The sequence below is a fragment of the Nerophis lumbriciformis genome, linkage group LG14, assembly GCF_033978685.3.
Source record: "Nerophis lumbriciformis linkage group LG14, RoL_Nlum_v2.1, whole genome shotgun sequence".
Lineage (NCBI taxonomy): Eukaryota > Metazoa > Chordata > Actinopteri > Syngnathiformes > Syngnathidae > Nerophis > Nerophis lumbriciformis.
Window position 1 is genome coordinate 28,213,593 of NC_084561.2, and position 19,593 is coordinate 28,233,185.

Sequence of the window (19,593 nt, forward strand, 5' to 3'; positions counted from 1 at the left end):
GCTGCCCTCTGGGAAGCGCTAAAGGTGCATTAAAACCAAAACAAACAGGCTAAAGAACAGCTTCTTCCCCAGGGCCATAACCATCCTGAACGGACTGCCCCATTGTCCCTCATAACTGCCTTCTCTTCGGTGCAATAACCCATTCCACCAACCACCCTGTTTTTGTTTTGTTTTTTTTCATGTATATATTCATTTCACACCATATTCATTGCACTTCTACATTTTTTATATTTCTATATATTTGCACATTGTTTTTCTAGCATGCACACATCGCACTGTATGGAATGGCCTCAATCTCGTTACCTTGCGTAATGACAATAAAGCTGATTCTGATTCTGATTCTGAACAAGAATGAGGTGATGGAAGAACGATATAAACACAATACATCTATTTGTGGCAGCATCGGACAAATTATGTCTAAGTTTCACCTCGGCATCTTATAGCACATAACTGTGGTGCACTCAAGGACCCTTGATTAAAGCTGGAAACAGGCATCACTATAGGTTTTAAAGACATAGGAGGCTTACCTACTCAGTGGCCTAGTGGTTAGAGTGTCCGCCCTGAGATCGGTAGGTTGTGAGTTCAAACCCCGGCCGAGTCATACCAAAGACTATAAAAATGGGACCCATTACCTCCCTGTTTGGCACTCAGCATCAAGGGTTGGAATTGGGGGTTAAATCACCAAAATGATTCCCGGGCGCGGCCACCGCTGCTGCCCACTGCTCCCCTCACCTCCCAGGGGGTGATCAAGGGTGATGGGTCAAATGCAGAGAATAATCTCGCCACACCTAGTGTGTGTGTGACAATCATTGGTACTTTAACTTTAACTTTAACTTTTTAACCCCCTAGGGATGGTTGCATAGGACATCACATTGTTTTTTCTTATTCGCGGCTTAATTCACATGATGGTCAAGCAGCTTGAGCGTAGAATTAAAACAAGTGAGAGTAAGTGTAGAGTTTGATTAGAAAATGCCTTATTGCTGTTCTGTTCTTAGGTGTTCCAGTCGTTCAAATAGAGAGATAGGAAATAGCTTTCAAATAAGTGTCTCATAAAGGGAATAGAGTCAGGAAAAAGAGAGTGCGACAAAGGAAATGGCTCTTAAAAATATCACTTTCATCATCTTGTGGAATACAATCAGACCATGCGTGTGTCTGCAGTGATCATTTTGTAAAATGTTTGTTTGAAAATTTGATTGGCTTGGGAAACTTTCTGTGGTGCAATCAAGTTATGTAGTAGTAGTGTTTGATAGCAGAACTAAATTAAAGTTAAAGTTAAAGTACCAATGATTGTCACACACACTAAGTGTGGTGAAATTTGTCCTCTGCATTTGACCCATCCCCTTGTTCACGGTGGCCGCGCCCGGGAATCATTTTTGGTGATTTAACCCCCAATTCCAACCCTTGATGCTGAGTGCCAAGCAGGGAGGTAATGGGTCCCATTTTTATAGTCTTTGGTATGACTCGGCCAGGGTTTGAACTCACAACCTACCGATCTCAGGGCGGACTCTCTGAGTAGGGTCGTAAAGAAAACGTAAAGGAAGGACAAGAGATCGCATTAGTTTTTGTTTTTCTGTGGTTGATATGCCTAAATATAATTAGGAAGACCAGGTTGTGCAAAGAAACTAACGTCATTTTAAGTCCTAGTGATAAATATTGTGATTGTTGGTACAATACACCGTATTTTCTTTCTCGATTTTCATAACATAAACTGAAAGCTTATTTGTTGTTGTTGTGCAAGAAAGCCAAGTGCTTTATTCGATACGGATTACCACATTATAGCGTCTTTGGTGATATTTGATAGCATCAAGAAAATATCCTTAATGGTTTTCATAAACTAGAAGAACAGTTCTCTCGTAGGCTCAACCGCATATACTGAATCTTGATATTGCTAGGAAACATTGTTGAACACCAGGGACATCTGTAGGTAAATAATGAGATAAAATATGAACTTCACAGCATGAATAAAACTGCAGACATGAATTGTAGATGAGGCTAATAATTGTATCAGAAAATCAACTGCAAACAAACATATCTTTTTTCATTAGCGTCACGATCTCAGCAGCACAGCACTCAATATGTCAATCAAATACGTTACCTACCGATGCAGGAATAAGTAAAATTTTGTCCTTCACCGATTAATGTTTAATTTGTGGACCCCTCCAAATGTAAAGACAGTGTGCCTCCTTTTCTTCTCGAAATACCGTAAGTATCAAGTGAAGTGAGGTAGCAGTAAATGGTGATAAATGGTTGAAATATAAAAAAAAAAAAATCCATTCTATCCCATATAAAATATATTTTCATGATCGCTTTTATGTTTGCCTCTAAAACTAAAAAAAAAAAAGCCTAAATCTGGTCGGATTCAGGTAAATGAACAGTAGCCTAATGGGGCTTAGGCCATCGCCTGAAACCCAGAAATGCCCGGATGTGCCTCAAGGTCACGTGATTGCAACCCACCTATAGATGCACTAATAATGATAATGGTGTATTATTATGACACCAAATAATTTTGTGGGTTTTAAGAATATTTAGGGGAGTTGAAGGCTCCCTCAAAAAGGCCCAATGATGCCACGAGTTTGACGAACAAAAAAAACCTAAACTTGTAAAAAAACTTTTCTTCTAAAAAAACATGATAAAAAGAAATGCTGACTTCAGGAGCCTCACCTTTACAACTTGGTGTGGTACAATCCAGTTTGCAATGACATGCTTTTAAGCTTATTTTGCACCGAGCAGGAAGGCAGTGTGCATGATTTTTGTTGTGTAACTTGACTTTGATTGATTGAGACTTTTATTAGTAGATTGCACAGTACAGTACATATTCCGTACAATTGACCACTAAATGGTAACACCCGAATAAGTTTTTCAACTTGTTTAAGTCGGGGTCCACGTTAATCCTGTGAGAGCGTAAGAAGCCAGTGAGTACTTTGTTTTACCTGAGTCCCAATGGCCACCATTACGATCATTGTGGTCAAATAGGTAGGTAGGTAGGTAGGTCTTTATTGTCATTGCACAAGTACAACAAAACTTTGTTTTCAGCACAAACCCGTTCAAGATTAGACAAACAAACAGTGTCGAGGGTTACAGAACAGGAACACTGATGGGTCGCCACAAGGCACCCCGTAAAAGATGAGGAAAAGGTAAACGCTGGGGGAGGATGAGTAAAAAAATACGATAAATATGGTCTCCTTAGGGGGCCCAGTCTGGAGTGGGAACAAACCTCCATAGCAAAGCACATATACATATTACAACATACATCTCAAGACTTGCAACAGAGGGGAGGGAGTGGGGGCTACGGTGGCTGGCTGCAGCTCTTCAGGTGCTGCCCAGCTGTCCATCACCCCTAAAGGATTTCCGTCAAAGGCGTTGGATAGGGGGTGGGGTATGTGTGTGTGGCGTGTATTTTTTTGTGGATGCATGTGTGTGTGTAAGCCTGCCGCGTGTCTCTGTTAAGCAGCCTTGATGTTGTGCAGTCGCTAGTCCAAAGTCAACAACAGGTGTGTGTCCATGAGAGACAAGAAGGGAGTTTGTTGTAAATAATAACTAGCATCATGTTACGGCGCACGCGCAGTCTGCTTCTCCCTCCACTGTGGGAGCACCTAGAGGCTCCGCTGACAGCGCGCTCGGACGTGCCTCTGCTCACGCTGAGAGCAGCACGCCCACGCAGCTACAAGCCTGCAGACGATCAGCAATCTGCACACCTGGAACTGATGAGGGTGAACTGCTTAAAGGACCAGTGGACCCAGGGATCCTGGCGGGAACTTAGTTTCTCTATGGTGTACCGTAAGCCGACACAAGCTTTATGCTCTCTTTTGCTCTCTCTCCATCATTCTTCCCCGTGCTTGATTTGTCTCCTGTCTTCTTCCTTGTGCCCGCAGTGTTTTCCTTCCGTTGCCTTGGTTTCGAGCTGTGCGTCTCGTTCCCTTGGACTTTCCCCCCTGGATCTCGACTGCCTTCCCGGATCTCGACCCCCTCGCATGGACTCGGACTCTGACGCTTCTCTCTCGCCCGGATCACCTGCCTGTTCCAAGGAATTCCGTGTTCCTTTGCTCTCATCAACACTTGGTAACACACTTCAGCTATCTACACACATAGTCTTACACCACACACTCTTGTATTTTGGTCACACACTCCATTCTATAGTTTAGTAGTATTGTTTTTTATTATATATATATTGACTATATATATAATAAATTATTGAACGTTACGCCCTCTGGTGTCTGTTGCCGTCACCTCCCCTTAGTCCAAACATAACACATCATTTGTTTTGGCGTATTTGACTCATATATTTGCTGCTTTTTGTGAAATGCATGCCTGCACTCATTCTTTTCCAATCAAAATAAGTCATACAGGTGATTAACCTTAAAAAAAAACACAACCAGTGGTAAATGTTCAATTTATTTTTCATCATATTTATTATTTATACAGATGCATCCATTTCTTTTATCCAGACAATTTATATAATTATACTTTGCTTAAAGTAATATAACTTAAGGATATGACGACTGTGTTTTATAGAATTCTGGCTTTAGCTGCCAGTTCACTGCAGCTACCTCTGATCAAACTGGAGTGTGACAACCGTACAGAAAAAAAACACCACCAAAACATAAATATTTCTATAAGTGTGGTTGAACAAGTAGTTCTCTGAGAGTATTATTTACTGTTGTACAGTAATGTTAAAAACCAAAAAGGATATAAATAAACATACAGTATGCTGGCAATATATACACAGGAAACGCAAAAAAAAAAAAAAAAACTACCACTGACTCATTCGTTGTTGCAGCACCAATGACACGATTCCCCAGAAGAACCTACCACATGTAGGCTAAAGCTACAAAAAAATGTAGCACACTAAATAACGGTTCATAAATTAAAAGTGACCAAATCAACATAAGTACTTATACAACATAATAAACCTTGATGTAACCGGTACATACGACACAAAGGAAACAAAGACTAACCTAGAAGCAATTATTTCAGAAAGCAAGGTAGAGGTAGAGCACCATCTGTGAAGATGAACAGGACCAAAGATAACATTTCATGAAAACAATATCCATCAAGCCTCTGCCTGGAAATCATTTCAACAACATCCACATGCTATTGCACTCATATATACTTGTAGTTATACAGTGCTCCCATCATAGACACTCCTTTATGTAGGGTCTGAGTGTGTGTGGAGGGGAGGCGAGGTGTGTTTTAGTGGACTTTGATTGGCTGCTGCATAGTGAGGCCCAACACTGCGATTTGAGGGCAATATGGGTCCATATATACAGCCAGTCTTAGCACCATTCGGCTAATATTGAAACAAGTAAAACCATATTTCATACATGATGAGTACAGTTTTTTTTTCTTCGGATGGAAGACATTCAGGAGGGATCCAGCCAATTGTGTAAACAAGGCCGAGAATGATGGCAGTTACTTCAAAAAAAGCAGACAGGACCAACTTCTATATGTCGCTGAACATTGGGACGTGGCATTGTGGGTTCCTTAAGGTCTACGATAGGTAGTTGGTGACTCTCCTGAGTATGGAAGAAGAAACGGGACTGGTGCCAGCTGCCATCTTGGATCTGCAACACAATTAGTAGAATTATTAACAATTTGTAGTCAATCAGTAGAAGCATTTAAGTCTCATCTTTAAACTCATTTGTATACGCTAGCCTTTAAATAGACCCCGCTTTTAGATCAGTTGATCTGCCGTCTCTATTCTGCTCTGCCCCCCTCTCCTGCGTGGAGAGGTTATTAGGTGACCACAGATGAAGCACTAGCTGTTCAAAGTCGGGACCACTCATCTGTGCATCAGTTGGGGACATCTCTGCGCTGCTGACTTGTCTCCACTCAAGATGATCCCCTGCTGACCCCACTATGGACTGGACTCTCACACTATTAACTAGATCCACTCAACGTCCATTGCACCGGTCGCCCAGGGGTGAGGGGTCCCCACATCTGCGGTCCCCTCCAAGGTTTCTCATTGTATCCCATTGGGTTGAGTTTTTACTTGCCCTGATGTGGGATCTGATCTGAGGATTTCGTTGTGGCTTGTGCAGCCCTTTGAGACCCCTGTGATTAAAGGCCTACTGAAACCCACTACTACCGAGCGCGCAGTCTGATAGTTTATATATCAATGATGAAATCTTAACATTGCAACACATGCCAATACAGCCGAGTTAGCTTACTAAAGTGTAATTTTAAATTTCGCGCGAAATATCCTGCTGAAAACGTCTCGGTATGATGACGCCTGCACGTGACGTCATAGATTGTAGAGGACATTTTGGGACAGCATGGTGGCCAGCTATAGTCGTCTGTTTTCATCGCAAAATTCCACAGTATTCTGGACATCTGTGTTGGTGAATCTTTTGCAATTTGTTCAATGAACAATGGAGACAGCAAAGAAGAAAGCTGTAGGTGGGAAGTGGTGTATTGCGGCAGGTGTTGTGCCGGATAACGCACCCCCGCTGTAGAATGCACCCCCTGACTGGTGTGCCGGATAACACAGCCGGTGTTTCATTGTTTACATTCCCGAAAGATGACAGTCAAGCTTTACCATTGGCCTGTGGAGAACTGGGACAACAGAGACTCTTACCAGGAGGACTTTGAGTTGGATAGCAGACGCGGTACCGTGAGTACGCATGCAGCTGCGGCTTCCAAACATTTGATCGCTTGCCCGTACGTGTGTGCCGCTATGTGCATCTTCCCTATCTGAATCGCTCCCACTGCCCTCTAGTCCTTCACTCTCACTTTCCTCATCCACAAATCTTTCATCCTCGCTCAAATTAATGGGGAAATCGTCGCTTTCTCGGTCCGAATCGCTCTTGCAGCTGGTGGCCATGATTGTAAATAATGTGCAGATGTGAGGAGCTCCACAACCTGTGACGTCACGCTACTCGTCTGCTACTTCCGGTAGAGGCAAGGCTTTTTCATCAGCAACCAAAAGTTGCAAACTTTATCGTCGATGTTCTCTACTAAATCCTTTCAGCAAAAATATGGAAATATCGCGAAATGATCAAGTATGACACATAGAATGGACCTGCTATCCCTGTTTAAATAAGAAAATCGCATTTCAGTAAGCCTTTAAGGGCTATATAAATAAACATTGATTGATTGACTTAAAATTATTTGTGTGACTCATGTTTGAAATAAAGGGCCTGAATTCCTAGAGGTTTGCGTGCATTAAAACACGTGCAAACCTGATAGCACACGCAAAGCTGATCTACTAAACGTGAGCAGAATGACCTTGGGTTTCCAAGCGATCCGAAACGGTGTCACAGCGTCATCATGGTAGGGCACCGCCACCTCTCAATCCCCACCGCCATTCTGATGCGACTACATTGTGTAGCGAAATAGCGCAGACTTTTACGAGACCTCGCAAATCTGCGCGTAAGCACGTAATAAGGGAAGTTGTAATAAAGCGAACCACAAAAAGTTGAATATGTCCTTCCAGAGGAGCAGAAGCAAATAAACTTGGTCCTGCCATTAAAAACAGGCTGTGAACGGCAACACAGACCACGGTTTTGCCTTGATAAACAACTTTATTTTATCTACAACAGTTACATCATGCCTGGCGAGCGTGTCACACAAAAAATCACTTGCTGTCCCGGTCCCCGTAACAGCTGCTATTTGACACAGGCCCCAATATACCCATATAGCGGCCTGGGTTATGTCTGTGTATTATTCTTTAATTTTGGACCTCCAGAATCGGCATGTCTTCATCCATTTGTGTCAACAAGATGAAATTACGTCTTAAAACCTTTGACAAGTTGACTTCATGTTGGTCGCCACCCATTGGGAAGTTTCAAAGTTTAAAATACGATCCGCCTTGAAAACAGAACTTTTTTCTAAAAAGGAAACCGGATCATTTATTTTCTGTTTGTGCATGACGTCCTGTCCCACACAAGCAGATTTTAGCTGAATTAAACCGATTTGCCACTACAGTGGCGCAATCTTGAAAAAAAATGATGTTTTTTCCTCAAGATGCTTGAAGAAATGTTGAAAGATAACGAGGAACCAGGCTATTCTGTCTATGGAAGATGAGATGGAAGAGCGAGGAAGTCCGGAAATGGCGATTATTTAATATTTTCTTTTTGCTTATAATGTTAAGCACATCAGTTTTGTAGTAATCATGGACCACAGCGACAAAAACATGCAATTAAGTGAGTAGAATGCGAGTTTTATACTGTATGTCTTTATCCACACTGTCTATGTGAGGAAATGGGCTCCAATTCTCTAGATCAGTGTTTTTCAACCACTAGTGTGCCGTGAGATACAGTCTGGAATGCCGAAGGAGATTATCTAATTTCACAGATTTGGGTGAAAACATTTTTTTGCAAACCAGTAATTATAGTCTGCAAATTATGTGTTGTTGTTGTTGTTGAGTGTCGGTGCTGTCTAGAGCTTGGCAGAGTAACCGTGTAATACTCTTCCATATCAGTAGGTGGCAGCCGGTAGCTAATTGCTTTGCAAATGCAGGTAAAAAGGTGTCTTATGCTTAAACCAAAAATAAAAAAAAAGGTGAGTGCCCTTAAGAAAAGGCATTGAAGCTTAGGGAAGGCTATGCAGTACGTAACTAAAACTGAACTGGCTACAAAGTAAACAAAAACAGAATGCTGGACGACAGCAAAAACTTACTGTGGAGCAAAGACGGCGTCCACAATGTACAGCCGAACATGACATGACAATCAACAATGTCCCCACAAAGAAGGATAAAAACAACTGAAATATTCTTGATTGCTAAAACAAAGTAGATGCGGGAAATATCGCTCAAAGGAAGACATGAAACTGCTACAGGAAAATACCAAAAAAAGAGAAAAAGGCACCAAACTAGGAGCGCAAGACAAGAAGTAAAACACTACACACAGGAAAACAGCAAAAAATTCAAAATAAGTCATGGCATGATGTGACAGGTCGTGACAGTACACCTACTTTGAGACAAGAGCTATATTGACGCATGGTTGGTTATGGTTTAAAGTCATATCCAACAATTGCGACAATGACTTTTAACTGTCAACTGAGTTTATGATTTCTGCTGGTGGTGTGCCTCCGGATTTTTTCAACGCAAAAAATGTGCCTTGGCTCAAAAAAGGTTGAAAAACACTGCTCTAGATGACGTCACACCAATAGTGGACCAGATATAGAGTGGGCCGATGGGAAGGGGGAGTTCCAAGTACATTTGGTTATCTAACGATTATTGAAAAACAAACTGATAATTTGGGAAATGGCGGCCCGATTCATTTTCAGGAGCAAAAAATACATAAAGACTGGACGCTATGTGTTCTTTAAAGACAGCTTCAAAATCAGTGAGAAAATGACAAGGCAGGCTCATACATTTTGCAGAATCATCATTGCAGGAACTCATGGTCACAAGAGGCGAGAGTATTGGGAATTGTCTGTCACGCACCAGGAGGAACATAAGACCGACTGTACCAGTGTTAAATATGACCGTTTTTTGGAAAAAAACTAGGACAATGCTGCAGTCCTACCTCACACTCGTCTTGTAGCACGTGTGGTTCAAGTAGCGTGTCGGTCTCGAACGTTTGATTGTTCCAGCCTTGAAACCGACGATTATGTGTGTGGCCGGGAGAGACGAAGCCATCTGCGGTGCTGTTGGAAGGATCTGTTAGGCAATGGAGTGTGATGCTATGGCTGGCCTCAGTACTCAGTAAATGGAGAAACTTCATTTGGACTTTCCCTACACCAAACACCATCTGCAGGGACAAAAACAGAGGTTCCATCAATCTGTCATCACAAAAAGTGCATCATTGCCTCCGGCAACTGCTTCAGTATCAGAGCTAAGACTGCTAATAGCATCATGGTGAATGCTTGTTTTGTTGCACTATGCATCTTAAGATGTTATCACCATATACTTTATTACCTTATTGGGAGCCAGGGGATGTAAACAAGTCTGACCCCCTGCAGTAAAGTTGCAAAAAGCCTGGAAAGCATCTGAAGTGCATCCAAGGTTTGGATCAATCCAGAACCATCCTTAAAGAGAGCGGGAACAATATGAGAACAGTGACTTAGGGTTAAGTTAAACATTATCATAAGATATTACTTTAGTGTTAATGTATTATAATACTTTTTTAATCATTGACTCTCATCCGTCAAGCTGCCCTCACCATCTTTTAGCTTGTGATGACAATCCATCAAGTCTTTACAGACACGAGAAGGGTTCTCTCTTGTTCCGTGGGGCTTTTTAATGCTTTCGATCACACTGCTCATGTAATTCAATGTCTTAAAGATCTCGGAACTCGGGTCTGGTAGGCTGACGTCAGTGTTCTGGAAATTCTGGTCAGAAATGAGAGAAATATCTTGATAAACACAATCAGCACCAAACTGACGCAGATTCATGTAGGCAAGGCAAGGCAAGGCAACTTTATTTGTATAGCGCTTTTCATACACAAGGCAGACTCAAAGTGCTTCACAGACAACAAAGTGAAATGAAAGAAAATAAAAGCAAAATTAAAATGCAGACAATAAAAATAAACAGGGCGGACGTTAAAAGTTAAAAGATTAAAAGATTTAGCTGAAAGCGAAGGTGAACATAAAAGTTTTCAGTCTAGTTTTAAAAGTAGTCAGAGTTGGGGAAAGTCTGACATCTTCAGGAAGTTTATTCCAGCTATTTGTTGCATAGTGACTGAATGATGCTCTCCCTTGATTTGAGTTTACTCTGGGAACCGCTAACAGATTGGTATCAGAAGAAGATCTTAGTGATCTAGAGGGCTTATATAGTGGGAGCATATCAGTGATATACTTCGGCCCTAGACCATGTAGTGATTTATATGTGAGCAGGAGGATTTTGAAATCAATTCTCTGATGTACAAGGAGCCAATGTAAGGATTTAAGAATTGGTGTAATGTGCTCACATTTTTTGGTCTTTGTTAGAACTCTAGCAGCAGCGTTCTGAACAAGCTTTAGCTGCCTGACAGTTTTTTTTGGGAAGACCTGCAAGGAAACCATTACAATAGTCTAGCCTACTGGTAATAAAGGCATGGACAAGTTATTCTAAGTCTTGAGCTAACATGAGCCCTCTAAGTCTTGTTACATTTTTGAGGTGATAGTAGGCCGATTTTGTTACTGATTTGATGTAGTAATAAATGTATTTCACTATCCATCTGTCTGTTATGCATTCAAACTTCCTTTATTGAATGAATTCAATACTTCACCTCTTTCCCGGGGGAACCATTAGAGTCAGACGGGCTGTAGAATGCTGAATCCTCATATAGCTGCCTCTGTGGGGACAAAATAAACATTTATTTTTATTGAACAAAAATAACCTTTGCCCCAGGGTTAAAGAAAAACATATATTTCTACTATAGCTACAATTGGGGAAAAAAAGATTTTAATATGAGAGTAAAGTCTTGTATCAATAAGCTGTTACATTCTTTCCCTGCAGAGGGGTAAATAAAACATTCCACCAGTTATCACATACTGTGTGGAGATAAAAAAAAGATGTTTGATGTTTTTTCTGGTTTATTAGAATTGTGGGAAAAAATATTTGCGTTCTCTTGTCCAACTGATCAGTAAGTGAGGCACAAGTGCTGCGGTACGAAATGACAGCGGGCTCATTAATAATGAGGCAGACATTTCCGTGATGCCTTTTTTTTGGCTGTGTAAAAAAAAACAACATGAAGTTTTCCTAACACTTGTGAATGTCATTGAAGTCCATGAAAAAGATTACACTTTGTGTGTGCTTGCAAGGGGATTGTGAAAGCTGACAGTTTGATATTAACTGTCAAAAAACAATTGAATTAATTGATAGATTCTATGTTATACATGTATTTCTATTGAATAGCCAATTTTGGTACTTTTGCTTGTGTTCATGTTGTAATAATTAATCATTTGTTTATTAAAAACATTTAACATTCAATACTGATCTGATAATAACTGTGCTATCCAGTATATCTTGTTTTCTTATACTTCTGAGTCTCATTTGCAAGTATGCATTTATTTCAGTTTGTCCTTGGTGTGATGCCGTAGTCAGGATGTGGTGTTTGCCTTTAAGTTGAATGTGCCAGTCTTGTCTTTTGTTGATCGCTATAAAGTGTTTATACTTATTACGCACCAACTGTTGCAACATTACCTAGAGGCAGTCCGGCTGAGTCAGATATAAATACGCTTGTTTACCCGCCAAGGGCTGTAGCCGGTACCGAGTCTCTAATCGGAACTCATGTCATGTGTGTAGGGGCGGCATGGCGTAGTGGGTAGAGCAACCGTGCCAGAAACCTGAGGGTTGCAGGTTCGCTCCCCGCCTCTTACCATCCAAAAATCGCTGCCGTTGTGTCCTTGGGCAGGACACTTCACCATTTGCCCCCGGTGCCACTCACACCGGTGAATTGAATGATGAATGCTAGGTGGTGGTCGGAGGGGCCGTTGGCGCAAATTGCAGCCACGCTTCCGTCAGTCTACCCCAGGGCAGCTGTGGCTACAAAAGTAGCTTACCACCACCACAGGTGTGAATGAATGATGGGTTCTACATGTAAAGCGACTTTGGGTACTTAGAAAAGCGCTATATAAATCCCAGGTATTATTATTATTATTATTATGTGCAACGAAGGTATCGCAATAGATTAACATTAGATTTTACGTGAATTGGTATCCATTAGTACTTAAGGAATTTGGTTGGTATATAGAAAACAACCAATTTTAATACTCATTCTAATAAGAACTGGCCAACATATTTTCAAAAAGGGGAATGACCGTGGGAAAACTTTGCGACAGTGGTGTGAATCTCCCATCATTATTGCATAATCTTATTGAAAAATGTATGCAACTCAAGACAGAATTACATGTTCTTACTCGAGATAAATGCGTTAAAATGTAATATCGGAAATGATCGATATCGTTTTTTTTTATTATCGGTGTCGTTTTTTTAATTTTTATTTTTTTATTAAATCAACAAAAAAAACACAAGATACACTTACAATTAGTGCACCAACCCAAAAAAACTCCCTCTCCCACACTCATTCACACAAAAGGGTTGTTTCTTTCTGTTATTAATATTCTGGTTCCTACATTATATATCAATATATATCAATACAGTCTGCAAGGGATACAGTCCGTAAGCACACATGATTGTGCGTGCTGCTGGTCCACTAGTAGTACTAACCTTTAACAGTTAATTTTACTAATTTCCATTAATTACTAGTTTCTATGTAACTGTTTTTATATTGTTTTACTTTCTTTTTTATTCAAGAAAATGTTTTTAATTAATTTATCTTATTTTATTGATTTTTTTGAAAAGTACCTTATCTTCACCATACGTGGTTGTCCAAATTAGGAATAATAATGTGTTAATTCCACAACTGCATATATCGGTTGATATCGGTATCGGTAATTAAAGAGTTGGACAATATCTGAATATCGGATATCGGCAAAAAGCCATTATCGGACATCCCTAGTTCTTACTTACAGTAGGACCTGGAGCACCAGGGGGACCCTATGAATGGAAAAGAAAAGTACACATTAAAAAAGGCGCTACACGAATAGACAGTTCACTCTGTATCATTAGAGTCTGAAGTAACAGGAGCCTTTTCATGGAGTGATCTTCAATATGAATGTGACTAGAATACTGCCATACAATAGTATCCTTGAGAAACTTTAACATAAATGCTGAATGTGCTCTTTGTCTGCGTCATGTTGTTCTTGTTGGTGGGCTAGACAATGTCCAGTACTCTGGTATGCCTTACCAGCAATATTTAGAGATGCTTCCTCAGTAGAAGCATTCAAATACCGCCTTAAAATGTATTTATATATTGTAGTTATTAAATAGACCCCTTTTTAGAGCAGTTGATCTGCCGCTTCTCTGCTCTGTCCCTCCCTTTCACCCTCCTGCCTGGAGATGATACCAGGTGGCCACGGTTAATTTCTGAAGGTACCAGTCTGGAGGAGGTGTTAGCTGACCCGAATTAAACCACTATTTGGACCACTTCACTATCACAGCTATAGACATCTCTGCGAAGCTAACTGGATGAGCCTGGAAGAAGATACACTCATAACTATTTGTTGGTTTCCTGACGGCTTTGACTACCACTATCTATTAATCTAACAATGAATTAATTGTAGCAATATTAATTTAACAATTCAATAACTGTACCCACTCAACATCTATTGCAGGGGGGGTCCTTGCATCTGCAATCCCTTCTCAAGGTTTCTACTTTTTCACCATCTGGGGTTTTATACACTTTGATTAATTGATTGATTGACCTTAGACACCCCAAGGTGGAAGCATAAGATGCTAGTTTACGTTTCCAATTGAACGGAATTGTAACATTTGGCAATGATTCTTCTTGCCACCCTTTAAAAAGAATTGGATACAACATTTTGAAATGACATAATCTACAAACTCCGTTTCCATGAGTTGGGAAATTGTGTTAGATTGTAAATATAAACGGAATACAATGATTTGCAAATCCTTTTCAACCCATATTCAAGTGAATGCACTACAAAGACAAGATATTTGATGTTCAAACTCATAAACTTTATTTTGTTTTTGCAAATAATAATTAACTTAAAATTTCATGGCTGCAACACGTGCCAAAGTAGTTGGGAAAGGGCATGTTCACCACTGTGTTACATGGCCTTTCCTTTTAACAACACTCAGTAAACGTTTGTTAACTGAGGAGACACATTTTTTAAGCTTTTAAGCAGGTGGAATTCTTTCCCATTCTTGCTTGATGTACAGCTTAAGTTGTTCAACAGTCCGGGGGTCTCCGTTGTGGTATTTTAGGCTTCATAATGCGCCACACATTTTCAATGGGAGACAGGTCTGGACTACAGGTAGGCCAGACTAGTACCCGCACTCTTTGACTATGAAGCCACGTTGATGTAACACGTGGCTTGGCATTGTCTTGCTGAAATAAGCAGGGGCGTCCATGGTAACGTTGCTTGGATGGCAACATATGTTGCTCCAAAACCTTTATGTACCTTTCAGCATTAATGGCGCCTTCACAGATGTGTAAGTTACCCATGTCTTGGGCACTAATACACCCCCATACCATCACAGATGCTGGCTTTTCAACTTTGCGCCGATAACAATCCGGATGGTTCTTTTCCTCTTTGGTCCGGAGGACACGACGTCCACAGTTTCCAAAAAAAAATTGAAATGTGGACTCGTCAGACCACAGAACACTTTTCCACTTTGTATCACTCCATCTTAGATGAGCTCAGGCCCAGCGAAGCCGACGGCGTTTCTGGGTGTTGTTGATAAACGGTTTTTGCCTTGCATAGGAGAGTTTTAACTTGCACTTACAGATGTAGCGACCAACTGTAGTTACTGAAAGTGGGTTTCTGAAGTGTTCCTGAGCCCATGTGGTGATATCCTTTACACACTGATATCGCTTGTTGATGCAGTACAGCCTGAGGGATCGAAGGTCACGGGCTTAGCTGCTTATGTGCAGTGATTTCTCCAGATTCTCTGAACCCTTTGATGATATTACGGACCGTAGATGGCGAAATCCCTAAATTCCTTGCAATAGCTGGTTGAGAAATGTTGTTCTTAAACTATTCAACAATTTGCTCACACATTTGTTGACCAAGTGGTGACCCTCGCCCCATCCTTGTTTGTGAATGACTGAACATTTCATGAAATCTACTTTTATACCCAATCATGGCACCCACCTGTTCCCAATTTGCCTGTTCACCTGTGGCATGTTCCAAATAAGTGTTTGATGAGCATTCCTCAACTTTATCAGTATTTATTGCCACCTTTCCCAACTTCTTTGTCCCGTGTTGCTGGCATCAAATTCTAAAGTTAATGATTATTTGCAAAAAAAACCATGTTTATCAGTTTGAACATCAAATATGTTGTCTTTGTAGCATATTCAACTGAATATGGGTTGAAAATGATTTGCAAATCATTGTATTCCGTTTATATTTACATCTAACACAATTTCCCCACTCATATGGAAACGGGGTTTGTAGGTGGAAGCTGTGCATCATAAAGGGCAAAAGTAGGCCAAACAATCATGCAAGTGACCAACTGTGCCAATCCTGTACAGCAGAAGCCAAATTTCATAGCAAAAAGGTTGAGATTGGGAAGAAAGTTCCAACTTTAGCTCAAGCTTGCCTACATTGACTCAAGTCTGGTTTATGACCCAATGCTAAGAATGCAACAAAGCCCTCCTCCACCTGCACACTCACCTCTAAACAAATCCATTGTCTTCTCCTTGTGCTCACTTTCCAAATAAGTACTTTTATCTGTCTAAATTATCAATAAATATTTGGTTTACCAATACATTGTAAAATCTCACTAAATGTTCTGAACCCTGATTCCAGTGCCATATAGAGGAGCATAATATGTTTCAATGATAAAGAATGCGGGGCAGCACGGTGAAAGAGGGGTTCGTGCGTCTGCCTCACAATACGAAGGTCCTGAGCAGTCCTGGGTTCAATCCTAGGCTCGGGATCTTTCTGTGTGGAGTTTGCATGTTCTCCCTGTGACTGCGTGGGTTCCCTCCGGGTACTCCGGCTTCCTCCCACCTCCAAAGACATGCACCTGGGGATAGGTTGTTTGGCAACACTAAATTGGCCCTAGTGTGTGAATGTGAGTGTGAATGTTGTCTGTCTATCTGTGTTGGCCCTGTGATGAGGTGGCGACTTGTCCAGGGTGTACCCCGCCTTCCGCCCGATTGTAGCTGAGATAGGCTCCAGCGCCCCCCGCGACCCCGAAGGGAATAAGCGGTAGAAAATGGATGGATGGATGGATAAAGAATGCAATTTAAATGACATTTTGCTGCAACTTACTCTGGGTCCTGGACGTCCATGTGGTCCTTGGGGCCCCTGAAAAGTAACATTTTGGTGTGAAAATGTTCTAAATCATCATCATCATTTTGATGAATGTGAAAGAGTGCAGGCATAAAGCTGTACTGTATGGCCAAACTGTATCTCCACACTTGTAAAAGTCTCTAATGTTGTAAAGAAGTATAATTGTGATTGGAATTCTATCATGTCTTTGTCTATGTCCATATTGGTGCTTGAGTTTTCATTTTGTGAGACATCATTTGGAAGTGTTTTTTATCTTTTGCCTGTAGCCTGTGTATACATAGAAGAGCTGAGCAAGACATGTCATATTATGCAACACTGTTGACTTAAAAAAACGTCACAAATGTTTTTTTTAATAAATGCCATTCAAGCACAAGTATGAAACTACAAAGACAGTATGAATCTTTTGAAGCAGTACCCTTACTTGTAGAAGTAATCAATTTACACCACCACAAAAATCACAGAAAAGAAATAGAAGGACTTGGCAGTGTTGGGACATGATGAATAATTCTGAAGGCCATCTTCTTAGTTTAGATTACATATTATGAGCTGGGAAAGAAGTGAATATGCAGAAAATGCTGCGGTTTGTCATTCTAACAATTTGACACGACATTTCCTCGAGAATGATTACGCAAGGTTGTTTGAGAGCACAGCAAGGCCACACAACGAGCGCCAGCAGACACAAGCATATCACAGTGATAACATGAATTTTACTCAAGCTGCCACTGAAACGCAGCTTGCTTTTATCTAATGTTAAAGACAGTGGAGCCGTGCTATTCAACTACGGCCCGGGGACCAAATCTGGACCAGTTAATTTCAAAACTTGGGAGATGAGCATTTTTGCAGCAAATTCCTCAAAACACAATAGTGTTCCTGTTGTATAGAGGAACTTGGACCACTGTAAACACATTGACAAATCCTTGCATTGACATTTTAATCTTGCTAGCAAACATAGAACACTTGTGATTTACAAAAACTGAGGCATTCCTCAAGGCACCCCTCAAGTTATTACCTTTTTTCCCAAAGGTGTTGCTGTAGCTTGTAAACTTCAGATGCAGTCAGTAGTCGTGTGTTCAATTTTTTAGCTATACAACTAGTGTTCCTCAAGGTTGGATTTGGGCTATTCATCTTGTGGCCCGTGAATACAGTTCAAAAAACTTATGTGAGACTAACATTTTAGTAACAGATTCTTGAAAACGCTAGAGTGCTCTCATAGAAATTATCTTTGACTGGCTTTTGTGCAGAAGGGCCCTAAAAACAGCAGAGCTCTCCTGTAACTCTGGCAAGATAAATCGGCCAAAATCAAATGCCTATTGTAGAGGACGCTGGTTCTCCGGAATGGACAAAATAAGACTAATGGTGAAGTGTGAAGTCCTGTCCCACTGTCCTTAGCTTTCTGAAATGTTGCCCTAAAAAACATTTAATTGAATATCCCTTCAAGAGAGTAATAAAGTACAGTTTTTCCCATGCATAGTATTTCTTATAGCCATAAACCACTTTAAGAATGATTTTGCAGTGAGGAATCTGCATGTATCAAGTCGGATGCCATAGCCTAATATTGATAGACAATAAACACAAGTGTATCGTAAAAAAATCAATAATCTTTATTAGAGATGTCCGATGATGGCTTTTTTGCCGATATCCGATATTCCGATATTGTCCAACTCTTAATTACCGATTCCGATATCAACCGATACCGATATATACAGTCGTGGAATTAACACATTATTATTGCTAATTTTGTTGTGATGCCCCGCTGGATGCATTAAACAATGTAACTTTACCATGAATTGATTAACGTGGACCCCGACTTAAACAGGTTGAAAAGCGTATTCGGGTGTTACCATTTAGTGGTCAATTGTACGGAATATGTACTGTGCAATCTACTAATAAAAGTTTCAATCAATCAATCAAAATAAGAGAACAACTTCAACTCCAGTTATGGAAAAAAGTGCCAACATGGCACTGCCATATTTATTATTGAAGTCACAAAGTGCATTATTTTTTTTAACATGCCTCAAAACAGCAGCTTGGAATTTGGGACATGCTCTCCCTGAGATAATCCTAATACCCTCTACAACTCTGGGAAATACTATACTTTGACTTTCACAAAGTGCATTATTTTTTTTAAACATGCCTCAAAACAACAACTACAAAAACAATGAAGGCACACAGCTTCAGTCCAGAGTATACTAGAGCATACTTACCAACCTTGAGACCTCCAAATTCGGGAGATGGGGGGAGCGGCGGGGTTGAAGTGGGGAGGTTGGCGCATATTTGTAACAGTGTTAAAGTTGTTTATATAGCCACCCTCAGTGTGACCTGTATGGGTGTGATCATGTATGCATGGCATTCACTTATGTGTGTGTAAAAGCCGAATATATTATGTGGCTGGGCCCGGCACGCTGTTTGTATGAAGGATAAGCGGACGTGACGACAGGTTGTAGAGGACGCTAAAGGAAGTTCCTTTAAGGCACGCCCCCAATATTGTTGTCCGGGTGGAAATCGGGAGAAATTCGGGAGAATTGTTGCCCCGGGAGATTTTCGGGAGGGGCACTGAAATTCGGGAGTCTCCAGGGAAAATCGGGAGGTTGAAACCGATACCGATAATTTCCGATATTACATTTTAAAACATTTATCGGCCGATATTATCGGACATCTCTAGTCTTTATAGTTTATAAATTTTGGATTCTTTTCATTTGTGATTACAGGTTGGAATTCGATCTTACCATTTCACCACTGCTCCCCCTTGGACCTCGTGGCCCCTGCAGAAATAGAAAATAAACATTTTGACTAATGTTTTTCTATTTTGTATTTCTATTTTCATTGCCCCTTGTTTTAATGAAA

At 40.7% G+C, this 19,593-nt stretch overlaps 1 protein-coding gene across 2 annotated transcripts in view; it reads right to left on the bottom strand.

Moving 5' to 3' along the window:
- Nucleotides 1-4,401: 4,401 nt before the first annotated feature.
- LOC133616842 (uncharacterized) overlaps nt 4,402-19,593 on the bottom strand; it is a 271,957-nt gene continuing 256,765 nt past the window's right edge. Inside the window, exons 53-60 of one of the 2 annotated variants that reach the window (XM_061976458.2) lie at nt 19,476-19,511; nt 16,729-16,764; nt 13,397-13,423; nt 11,151-11,216; nt 10,104-10,272; nt 9,860-9,969; nt 9,468-9,692; nt 4,402-5,561 (exon numbers count right to left, since the gene is read on the bottom strand). In XM_061976458.2, the coding sequence (XP_061832442.2) occupies nt 5,415-5,561; nt 9,468-9,692; nt 9,860-9,969; nt 10,104-10,272; nt 11,151-11,216; nt 13,397-13,423; nt 16,729-16,764; nt 19,476-19,511 (816 nt within the window). In that variant the 3' untranslated portion in view covers nt 4,402-5,414. Of the gene's footprint in view, nt 5,562-9,467; nt 9,693-9,859; nt 9,970-10,103; nt 10,273-11,150; nt 11,217-13,396; nt 13,424-16,728; nt 16,765-19,475; nt 19,512-19,593 lie in introns of those variants that run through there. The other variant, XR_012050812.1, reaches the window with a different exon arrangement.